Below are 12,128 nucleotides of genomic sequence, written 5' to 3'. Positions count from 1 at the left end.
AATAAAAAATTTTAAAAAACCACATTGTTACTTTATGGTTTAATCCTTTTACTAGAACATTTACAGATTATACTATTATAGGAAACCAAATCACTACTACTACAACTACAAAAAGCCGTGAAGAATTCGAAGATGTAATGTTTACAGGAGATTCTCATATTCTATAAGAGATAAAGAAATTAAGAGGAAGTTCTTTCAGACTTGTTTGATTTTAAAAGTTGTGGAAAACACATGTAATCCCCATTAGTATATTAATAAGATAGTTGAAGGAATAACTTAATTTGAAATATTTTTAAACACTCAGATGTTTTTGGACTTAATGTTTAAAATAAATGTACTAGCTCTAAGAATTATTGCTTTATTCAAGCACATATGATCCAAGTCATATCCAGTTGCTTTCTTCTCACAAATCAAATCTCAAAGCAAAATTTCTAATAAGCTTCAGCCTTTTATATAGTTCCCTAAGAAAACAAGGCAAATTACTAAGCAAGGTGTGACAATTGAAACAATCCCTGAAAAAATACCTATTACTGCTTTATTAAGATTATTCAATGACATTAACATGTACTTTAATGTTTATACATAAAACCCCTGCCAGACATAATGTCAAACATGGCTGTAAACATACTAGTTTGGCCAGAACTTCTTACCCCAAGCAGTTCAGCTTTAAAAAAGGAAGAATAAAGTCAATTTCCTCACTGTTTTCTTCTTTTACCATAGGATCTAGAAGGACCTATAGTAGCAAGGAAAAATCAGTTTTACATTTCAAAGTTTTATCTTTGGTCTGTTTTTCTCAGGTCCCAGGAAATGGAATTACTGATTCTGTTACACAGAAAGAAAAGACACATGGTGCATGCAAGATCATTACTCAAAACAGCCTTCCCGACAGTAATTTATTCAACCAAGGAACAAAAATATTTATGGTGAACAAACAGTAAAGGATGTCATCTCCTTCATACATTTTATGGACACATCTTTATATCTGCAATTTTGATTTGTGTCATATTTACTCTTCACAATTCTTACATTTCCATCTCCTCTGAATGGTATTCCTTCAATTTCATCTCAAAAGTAGAGAGACAATGTCTGGTTCTCAACCATTCAAATTCTGTATGACTAGAGTATCTTCAACTCTATAACAAGAGTGACTATCCTAACGAAAACCTAGTATTCTAAAAAGTCCAGTTATAAAATCCTTCTAGGAAGAAAGTGATCTGATATTTGTGAAAAGTTGAGAATTTTAAAACTGCCAAAATAATGCCGGTTACTGCAAACATCGGTTACAGCAGACCTACAAGTAAAAATATGAATTTAAAAAAAATCAAACCCCTAGAGCTAGTTTTCCTTTGTTTCAATACTAGAGTAACTTGAAATCATGATCCATTTGCCAGTTAACACAATCAATTCTATTCTTGAAACTTAACTGTGCCTCGACTTTTAAGTATAGGATAAAACAATTTGTTTAGATAAGTTAAAGAGAGTATATAATAAAATATTTTAAATCAAGTTATTCCTTACTCTTATCATTCACATTTCTAACACACTTCAGGATACAAAGTCTTACAGGTAAACTCATACTTTGTTATCAATCCCACACAACAAATATTAGTTCATTAAATATTCAATAATATGTGATTACTTGTATTGTGGTCTTCTGCAGCAGATGGGTGCTCAACAAAAAAATGCTTTCTTTTTCTTTTTCCCAAGAATTAACTATGTTTAGAGAAAACTCCTTCAACCCTATCAAAAAAAAAGTAATATATGTAGAGTTAGCACTGAAGTGGAGATGAAACAATTAAAGATTTAAATTTACTTAAATTTCAATAAAGGCATTCTTTGATATGTAAAACCATTTACTCATCATTATGTTTCCTGTTCCCCCATATGTCAGATTGGAAAAACAACGAAAACTTCCTCAGTAGGAAAAATAACAAAAGAATAAAATTTACCCACCATCTTTAAATCTCAGCTTAATGTATTCTTCCTCTGATAGTATCACAGGAAGTGTGGTAGTAGTAGCCTGCTGTAGCCATGAAGAGAACGCAGTTTTTACATCTTCTTCACTTACATCTTTAGGCTGCCAGAGTAAAGGGAAAAACAGTAATGAATTATCCAGATGCCTACATGAACGTTAACATCGTTAGCTTAACACCTTATCTTGCTAATAATATCCAAACCTTGTTACAGCTGATGCACCTAAAACAAGCCTCTTAACCTTTTTGAGCCTTGCTCAGCTCAGGTGAGAGCCGTAAGCTGGTGTCCCTTAAGGAGGAGACGGGTCAACTGCATCAATCACATTGTTTACCCATTCGGCAACCCTTTGGCACAAGTGATTACATGTGCTAGTTCGAGATGCAACCAGCCTGGCATGACCATTTGTTATCTGTGTGACTGTGGGCAAATGAAGAAAACTCTCTGAACTTCAGTTTTATAATCTATTAAATGGAAACTACGAAAAATAAATAATTTTTTAAAAGTTAAAAAAAAAAAAAAAGCAGACCTTACCAAACAAAACCAGGAAGGATGTTCATATTTATAGGCACAGATTTGGGATTTAACATTAAGGATAGTGGAGCCTGAAGAGACATTTACAGGGGCACCTGGGTGGCTTAGTTTGCTAAGCATCTGACTCTTGATTTTGGCTCAGGTCATGATCTCAGGGTCGTGAGATTGAGCCCCACATTGGGCTCTGCACTGAGCATGGAGCCTACTTAAGATTCTCTCTTTCTCTCTCTTTCCTTCTGTCCCTCCACCTCCCTCTCTCCCTCTTTAAAAAAAAAAGTGGGGCAGGGCAAAAAAAACAAAACAAAACAAAACAAAACACATTTACGGAAGTGGTGACATTTTAAACACTCCTTAGCTCTATGACCAGTGATTCTGGTACCACGATTTGGCTCCCTGGATAACCATTCCAACCCCATTCTCCCTTGCCTCCCTCTGTGAGAGAGTGGGGAAAGAAAACTCCATTCCCAGCCTGAGCTGTGAGTACATGCCTGCATTCTGACCAATGGTGTGCGATCACCAATCTTTAGGAAGGGCTTCTCCTCCTAACTGAAACGTAAGGCAACTTTGCAAAGAGAAGGCTTTTGCTTTCAGCCTTTTCTTCTGCTGCCAAAAATGCAGATGTGATGCCTATTAGTACAGCAAACGCCTTGCATCTAAGAGGAGAAAAGTTCCAGGCCAAGGATGGCAGAAAGACCAAAGACCAAAGACTCTGATGGCATAGTTTAACTGCCTCTAAGCTCCTCCAAACTTCTTTGTATGTAAGAAAAATAGGCTCTTTATATGTTGACGTCACTTTTTTTTTCTGTTAAGCAGGCTACAATGCTGATATGCTCAGTGAGTACAATGTTAATAAACTGTTCAAAAGGTATGAAGAAATTCTAAGAAAAATAATAATTTTTCAAGTTTTTGAAGTTCTTAAATTAGAATTAAGTTTTTAAAACCTTATTGAAGCTAAAAACACCCGAATACCCGAAAATTCATGTAGGAAAGATCATTAATATCTGCCTAGGAAAATAAACCTCTATTCATTCCACCATTTCTTAGCTGGTGCATTTCTGTTCTCTCATCATCCAGAGTCAAGCTTAGCTCTGCTGACTGAGCTCAGTTTAGAACCTGATCGCTACAAAAGCCGGGTTAAACTAAGTATAGCCATTGATTTTGCACTCTCAAAGATCACAGAAATAGTCCATTTGGATATTACTGGGCAATGGGACTAAAGACCTAAAGGAAGGGCATCTGGTGTTCTCAGTCATAGAGCAAGTGGCTCTTGATCTCTGGGTCCTGAGTTTGAGCCCCACGTGCAGGGTAGAGTTTACTTAACAAAAAATATACGTAAAATGAAGGGGCACCTGGGTGGCTCAGTGGGTTAAAGCATCTGCCTTCGGCCCAGGTCATGATCCCGGGGTCCTGGGATCAAACCTGGGATCAAACTCTGCCTGCCTCTCCTCCTACTTGTGATCTCTCTCTCTCTCTCTGTAAAATAAATACATTAAATTTAAAAATACCTAAAATCAAGACTTGAAGAATCAGAAAGCAACTCACACTTCCTCTAGAATCAAAATTCTTAGATCCTAAGAGGTATAATCAGCTCAGAGAGACCTACCAATGTCCTAAGCTTCCACTAAAATAAGCACCTTGGGATTGAGAAAGGAATTCTGTAGTAATATCTTATTACTGAGACCAAAAAAAAAAAAAAAAAAAAAACAAAAACTCATGTTTTTTTTCACAAGACCTAACTTTTGAAAAATATCAAGATTAATTAAAAAGTTAAAACTAGAAACCACTGTGCTCCATTCTGCTAAGGCGTTAAATGTTCAGTTACATACTATTATGGAAATGGCATTTATTCTATTTGTTTTCCTCTTCTCCAGTACATCATATAAGTTGTCTTATCTGGGGTTTCATCAACTAGAAAGTTCTGTTAAAATGGTCCTTCCATGTTATAATGATCATCATGATCCAAAAGATTTACAAGTATCATCTGAGGGGCGCCTGGGTGGCTCAGTGGGTTAAGCCTCTGCCTTCAGCTCAGGTCATGATCCCAGGGTCCTGGGATAGAGCCCCGCATCAGGCTCTCTGCTCAGCAGGGAGCCTGCTTCCCCTCTCTCTCTCTGCCTGACTCTCTGCCTACTTGTGATCTCTCTCTGTCAAATAAATAAATAAAATCTTTTTTTTTTTAAGTATCATCTAAATAATCAGAAGGATAAAATTGTGTCTGAAAGTTTTAAAACCTGTAACACAATAGTTTTTCTGTATCATAGCTCTCTGGGAACTGGTAAACTAAACTGGCACAGGTGACAATTGCCTGTCAATGCATAGTCTAGCACTTTCCGGCTGCACTATTAATACTGAAACAACACAGGGAAAATTTTTTTAAATTACATGGACGTAGCAAAAATATCTATCTTTTAAAAGCCAAATTATCGGGGTACCTGGTGGCTCAGTCAGTGGACATGCCAAGTCTTGATCTTGGGGTCATGAGCTCGAGCCACACTTTGGGCACAGAGCTTAATGAAAAAAAAAAAAAAAAAAGCCAAATTATCTATATTTGCATTCACACAATATACGTAATATGTGTGTTGTTTATTAAAGACTTCTCGGTTTCTCAAAAAGTTAAACAGAATTATGCAAAGATCCAGCAACTCAGATGCCTGAGTGGCTCAGTTGGTTAAGTGTCCATCTCTTGATTTTGGTTGAAGTCATGATCATAGGGCTGTGAGATTGAGTCCTACATCGGGCTCCATGCTGGGTGTGGAGCCTGCTTAAGATTTCCTCCCCACACCCACCCCCGCCACCCAACTCTCTTTCTCTTTAAGAAAAAAAAAAGATATAGCAACTCAACTCCTAGGTATATACCCGAAAGAACTCAAAGCAGGGACTCAACAGATACTTGTACACTCATGTCCATAGCAGTGTCATTCACAATAGCCAAAAAAATGGAAGCAATCCACGGGACTATCAACAGATGAATGGAGAAACAAAATGTGGTATATGCATACAATGAAATATTATTTCGCCATAAATAGGAATGAATATGTTCTACTACTTGGACGAGCCTTAAAAGCGTGTTAAGTGAAATAAGCCAGATGCATGGGACAAATATTATAGGATTCCACTTATATGAAATATCTAGAATAAGCAAATTCATACACAGAATATAGATTACAGGTTAACAGGAGCTAGGAGAGGAGGGGATAGGGCATTATTGCTTAATGGGCACAGTTTCTGTTTGGGGGCTGGGAAAGTTTTGGAAATGGGGGTGGCGATGATTGTATATAATGAATGTAATTAATGCTGAACTGTACACACTTAAAAATGGTTAAGATAGCATTTCATTAGACATATTTTACCACAACATAATAAAACAAAGACTTCTTTGCCCTTCTAGCAAAAAGGAAAACAACATATTTATTACATGGCTGAAGAAACTAGAAATTTTACATGACATGTAAAACAACTGTGATGTAACATAAATTTGAACTCACTATATTTTCTCTAGGTTGTAGTTTTAGAGATCCTGGGATTTTAGGGGTAATTTCCACTGGAGTTATTCTGACTACTGCATGCATTTCTATATCTAGTCTCTTTCTCAGGTCATCTGGAATCTGAAATTTAAAAATAAATAAAAATATAAATATGTGCAAAACTTGCTTTAAAAAATAGTCCACAGCATACACATTGTTATTAACTTCTATGAATTCAGGTAAATTGATGGAAGTTGTCACGATTCATAAGAGTAACCAGATGGATATTCAGCCACTATTGTATCACAAACATTTCCATTTCCCCGCTTCGTTTCTTTCTTCCCACATCCTCTTTGGAATGAGATGCATCAATCTGCCTCTCTCAAGTCAAGCCTGCTTGGGGACTGCCACTCCTCGGTGCCCATGGCTGCCAACCTCTCAAGTGCAGCGGTAAGCATGGACTCCTCACTGCCGTCTTACATGGTCCCTAGGCCCCTACCTGGCACTTCTTCTCCATGTCCTCACCATGAGTTCAAGGAAAACAACAACAGTATCGCCACCAAATGGCAGAACCATTAACAGAAAAGAGAAGTGCTAACAAGTTCAGTGTTAGATGTTGAAGTGTAGTGCTGAAGATGCAGCAGGATCTCCTAAACCAGAAGTTTAGAGCTAACGGAAAATAATGGGCCAGAATTTTATGGCCCAGAATTTTAGAAAACGATGTAAACTAAAGAAATAAAAACTTTGTAAGTTGCCAGCACAGAGGTCAGAGGTGAAACTGGCAATAAAAGAAATCTACAAAGGAGACCCCCTGGCTCTCCTATTTTTCTTCCCTGTCCAAATAATTTCCTCCCTTTATCACCATGAGGTCTGCCTTCACAATGGCTCAGATTAAGAAACAAACAAAAGGGGCTGGTGACACGCTCCACATAAACTAAGCATTACTATCTGAGGCCAGGATGGGAAGGTGGACACTGGTTGCCCTCCGCCCCTTCAGTCCCAGTCAAAGAGAGGATTCCAGCAGGGTAAGCAGCTTCTGGCTACACTCCAAACCAGGTGCCTCCTCACGCTATGGGTCTCTCCCTAACTGGGTACTGCCCCAACACACAGCAAGTCCTGCCTTGGCTTTCGGGAACTGGGGAACAAACCTTCCGCAGCTACTAAAGATGTGAGGCTTCGTAAGGCACCCCATGCTAAGTGTGAACTGGAGAGTCAGCCCACCTGGGTGTGACTCCTAGTTGTACTTACTGTGTGACCTCAGGCAAGCAATTTTGACCTCTCTGGGCCCGCATCTTATAGCTGTCCAAGTTTCCTTAACCAGGAAATACGCAACCTTCACCCGAACAAGGACTTTACCTTGCACTCAGAAATGGGTCCCTGCAGGGACTTTAGACACTCTTTCTTACTATACTGACTTTCACATTGTATATAAAACATTTTTCTAATTTGTAATTTGGAGAATTTCAAGCAATAGGAAATTGCTTTCTCCCTAATAGTACATTTTATACTAACCCAGACTTTCCCAAGATGAAGAGCTTCTACAGTTTTGGTGTATTTGGTGGCATTCTTCAATTCCTCAAGTCCATTCCAGACCACTCGCAGCACACAGGCCTTAGCCGCTTCCAGACTGCGGCCCGAGCTGATTGGTTTTTGATCTAGTGGTTCTAAGGTCTGCTTCTCTTTTTCAGGTGATAGGACATTTTGTTTGGTTTTACTTTGCTGTTGCTTTGGAGAAAATAGCTTAATTAGCTTTCCGTAGGTCACAGTAAAGCTGGGCTCCAAATCAAAATACTCCTGGTCCCATGGAAATACATGAATGGCACAGTGTCTGTGAAATTCCGAAGTTGCTGTCGTGTTACACACACTGGGAGGCTGCGATTTACACACTCTGAAAATGTTGTCTAGAGGAACGACTTTGGATTGCATCATTTTGAATGCATTCATTTCAGTTAAACCCCAGGATAGCTCCGGCTTCTTGTCAGACCCAAAAGAAAAAATGCTTCCTATCATAGTCCATAAGCTTGGCATGGATGGGGAGTCAGCTGTCACCTCGGAATCCGTCTTACTAGACCCAGGGCCTGTCAATCCTTTTTGGTCTCCTCCGTAATTATGAAACTTCCCATGTGCGTTATCTGCTTTTGAAAATGTATTCTCCTTGGCTTGGCGGTTCTTTGGCTGAATAAGGAGTTTAGTGTCAGTTTCCAGCCTTCCATAAGCAGCAGCTGGCATGAGTGCAACTGTGTGGAAAAGAAAGCTTCTTAGTACATGTTCACCTCTGCTATGGACTCGATGCTATGGTGTCGAACACAATGGAAAATGTAATAGCACCTACCAATTCGGATAAATACATAAGTTTGTTGATCAACCCAAACAGGAAAAACAGCTTTTGGAAAAACTATTCGAATCTGATCCAGAAGATGCAGTTCAAGGGAAGCAGCGTGCAGCTCCTACAACCAACAAACAGAAAGCTCTATTCACTTCACCTTTTGTCATTCCAGGTCTAGTAAGGAAATCATAATTCACTCTTCTAACTCGAACCAACTCAGACTATATAATGTAGCTCAGAAAAGAAAACTTTAAAGACACTGATGTTTTGCCTTCCACTTACGGAATGATTAAGCCACAGGGATAAGAGGCACAGCATAGGAAATGTAGTCCATGGTATCAGAATGGCATTGTGTGGTGACAGGTGGCGGCTACACTTGGGAGCATGGCGTGACGTATGGTGAATCACTATGTTGTACACCTGAATCTAACGTAACACTGTGTGTCAACTAGACTTCCATACAAACCAACAACTATGCTGAAGTAGTTCGATGTTAAACTGGGCTAGTTCCCAATCTATTTTCTTTACCAGTATCTCCCAGTCATCGGCTGAGAGGGGTTCCACCTCAACTTGTTGACAAGATACCACACGGGAGCACAGCTTGAGAAACACCTGGAAAAAATGGAAAATGTAAAACTACTTTTAAAAGACTTTTCGTATCCCTAGGAAATGAGAAGTTCTTTTTAGGTAAGTAATTAGGTGTGAGCGAGTGAATGAGTGAGCATGTGTGCCTCTATGTATTGTGTAGATCTCCACGGGACAAATAATTATTAAGCACTTATTCTTCGCTACACCTTGATATACTCAACATTTAGGGAAAAAACTATCTCACAACTAATTCTAGGAAAAAGAAAATATATCCTAGCACAACATATGTTTTAAAAATTAAATTTAAAAATTAAAGATAAGGGGTGTCTGGGTGGCTCAATCCATTAAACATCTGCCGTTAGCTCAGGTCATGATCCCAGCATGCTGGGATCAAGCCCTGTATCTGGCTCCCTGCTCAGTGGGGAGCCTGCCTCTCCCTCTGCCTGCTGCTCCCCTAGCATGTGCTCTCACTCTCTCTTGTCAAATAAATAAATAAAATCTTTTATAAAATTTAAAGAATAATTATGGGGCACCTGGGTGGCTCAGTGGATTAAAGCCTCTGCCTTCGGCTCAGGTCATGATCCCAGGGTCCTGGGATCGAGCCCCACATCGGGCTCTCTGCTCAGCAGGGATCCTGCTTCCCTTCCTTTCTCTCTGCCTGCCTCTCTGCCTACTTGTGATCTCTCTCTGTCAAATAAATAAATAAAATTTTTAAAAAAATTTAAAGAATAATTAAAAGATTTAAAGATAAATGGGGTGCCTGGGTGGCTCAGTCAGTTACTACACTTGATCTTAGCCAAAAGGCCGAGAAGCGATTGGCTCAGTCAGTTAAACATCTGACTCTTGATCTCAACTCCAGTCTCAATCTCAGGGCTGTGAGTTCAGGCCCCGTGTTGGGCTCCCCACTGGATGTGGCGACTACTTTAAAAAATAATAATAATAACTGGGTCGCCTGGGTGGCTCAGTGGGTTAAGCCTCTATCTTCGACTCAAGTTATGATCTCAGGGTCCTGGGATCAAGTCCTGCATCGGGCTCTCTGCTCAGTGGGAAGCCTGCTTCCCCCTCTCTCTCTCTCTGCCTGCCTGACTAGTTGTGATCTCTCTGTCAAATAAATAAATAAAATCTTGGGCCACCTGGGTGGCTCAGTGGGTTAAAGCCTCTGCCTTCGGCTCAGGTCATGATCCCAGGGTCCTGGGATAGAGCCCCACATCAGGCTCTCTACTCAGTGGGGAGCCTGTTTCCTCCTCTCTCTCTGCCCGCATCTCTGCCTACTTGTGATCTGTCTGTCAAATAAATAAATCTTTACAAAATAAATAAATAAATAAATAAAATCTTTAAAAATAGTAAGTAACAAATAAATAAAGACAACCATTAACAAAAGAAAAATAATTTTAAAATGTAAGAAGATACAACAATGACATCAGGTCATGGCTAGATCTAATATATACATACTTTATTATTTCTAAAAGTTTTATGACTTAGTTTTATAACTAACCTCAAGCCATGGTGCTTCAAGAAAAGTAAGAAAAAAATGTAGAGACGGAGATCAGAGCCAATTACTTACAAGTATAAACATTCACAGCTAGACGTAAAGTAAAACAAATGTGTCCTCATTCCAGTCCATGGATATATATGAAATGCTAGCGGGTCTCAGGAAGTTGGACTCTCTTACTTTCTATACGCATTTTCCTTACTTTCTTCCCACTTTCTATACGCATTTCTGAGGATGGAGGAGTAAAACCCAAAGCCACCAAGTATTACACGCGCCAATGAACCAGCCCTTCCTTCTCTGCTTCGTGGACTGGAGCTGAATTTCCCCCAAAGCCACTGTCCGTGAATCTTCCTTCAGCATCTCCCACAGGCTCTATATGAAAAGAGTGACTGTGGGAAAGCACAAAGCAGCTCCCGCCCACCACGAAGCTGGAATCCTGGGTGAGCCAGTCCACTTAGTTCATATTCTTTGGGAGACAGTGCCTTAGGCACAATACACAGAGGATCTGCAGGAAATCAGGTAAAAGTTCACTTTGAAGTAAAGAGGCATTAAAAACACGCAAGACAGGGACGCCTGGGTGGCTTAGTCAGTTAAGCCGCTGCCTTGACTCTCAGGTCATGATCCCAGGGTCCTGGGATTGACTTCCGTATGGGGCTTCCTGATTAGTGGGGAGCCTGCTTCTCCCTCTGCCTACTCTGCCTGCCGCTCCCCCTGCTTGTGCTCTCCCTCTCTCTCTGACAAACTAAAAATCTTTGGGAAAAAAACACACATACACACAGACTGTTTAGAGGCTAATGAAGACATCAAGGTTGGGAACAGGAAGCTGGTGTTTCTCACAGGGAAGGACTACATCCTCGAAGAGAGTAGAACTTTAACTTGCTATACAATCCTGGGCAAAATGTTCTATCTCCCTAGGTTTGTAGAGCAAAGCACCAAAGTTAGTGATATCTAGGGTCGCTGTGGTGCTGAACTTTTCAGATTCTACCAGATTTAGGGTAAGCAAAGGACTAATATGAGGCCTATGGATTTCTCATTTGTGGATTATTCTCCTTATCAAAAACACACATGAACAAAATTAGTCTGTGTTCAAAACAAGTTAAAAATATGTGACACTGTGGGATCCTGTTGTGGGAACTGGTAATAGAATGCAGTTTAGCCCTGTTTATCAAAATTTTTAATGTACAGCCCCCAAGACTCTGCAATTCAATGTGTAGTATTTTATTCCACATATGCATACAAAGATATTCAATGTATATTGTGTAATACATATATAATATATAGTTTGTGGGGGGGACTGCAGCAAATGTGTATGATCCAATTCTTTAAATCCTAAAGGTATACTGAGATCCCAACACACAGTACACACTCATTCTGAGGCTGGGATTAAAGAAAGAGAAAAACATTTTTTTTTTAAAGATTTTATTTATTTATTTGACAGATAGAGATCACAAGTAGCAGAGAGGCAGGCAGAGAGGTGGGGGGAAGCAGGCTCCCTGCTGAGCAGAGAGCCGGATGCGGGGCTCAATCCCAGGACCCTGGGATCATGACCGGAGCTGAAGGCAGAGGTTTTAACCCACTGAGCCACCCAGGCGCCCCAGAAAAACATTTTTTTTACTTTCAATTGTAAAATACTCGTAATGAGTGTGTATTACTTATGCGTTTAAATATTTAGAAAGGAATAAATTGGTGAATACAATTAAATGAAAACACAGAAGTCCTTTTAGCTTTGGGGTTTATAACCTAAGCACATTAA

General features: G+C 39.6%; 1 protein-coding gene and 1 pseudogene across 4 annotated transcripts in view; both read right to left on the bottom strand.

The window, feature by feature from the left end:
* The window catches only part of PEX1 (peroxisomal biogenesis factor 1), a 52,557-nt gene that overhangs the window by 35,156 nt on the left and 5,273 nt on the right, over nt 1–12,128 (bottom strand). For all 4 annotated transcript variants that reach the window (XR_004276673.1, XM_032304012.1, XM_032304011.1 and 1 more), the window contains exons 3-9: nt 8,824–8,907; nt 8,302–8,416; nt 7,482–8,206; nt 5,991–6,110; nt 1,954–2,077; nt 1,640–1,740; nt 651–733 (exon numbers count right to left, since the gene is read on the bottom strand). Coding sequence is in view for 3 of the 4 variants with exons in the window: in XM_032304012.1 (XP_032159903.1) it covers nt 651–733; nt 1,640–1,740; nt 1,954–2,077; nt 5,991–6,110; nt 7,482–8,206; nt 8,302–8,416; nt 8,824–8,907 (1,352 nt within the window). In the remaining variant the exon portion in view is untranslated. The remainder of the gene's footprint in view (nt 1–650; nt 734–1,639; nt 1,741–1,953; nt 2,078–5,990; nt 6,111–7,481; nt 8,207–8,301; nt 8,417–8,823; nt 8,908–12,128) is intronic.
* Nucleotides 9,558–9,699, bottom strand: LOC116569787 (annotated as a pseudogene).

Source organism: Mustela erminea, chromosome 11 (genome assembly GCF_009829155.1).
Source record: "Mustela erminea isolate mMusErm1 chromosome 11, mMusErm1.Pri, whole genome shotgun sequence".
NCBI lineage: Eukaryota > Metazoa > Chordata > Mammalia > Carnivora > Mustelidae > Mustela > Mustela erminea.
The sequence above is the reverse complement of the archived record's forward strand: the minus strand, read 5'-3'. Positions and strand labels throughout refer to the sequence as shown.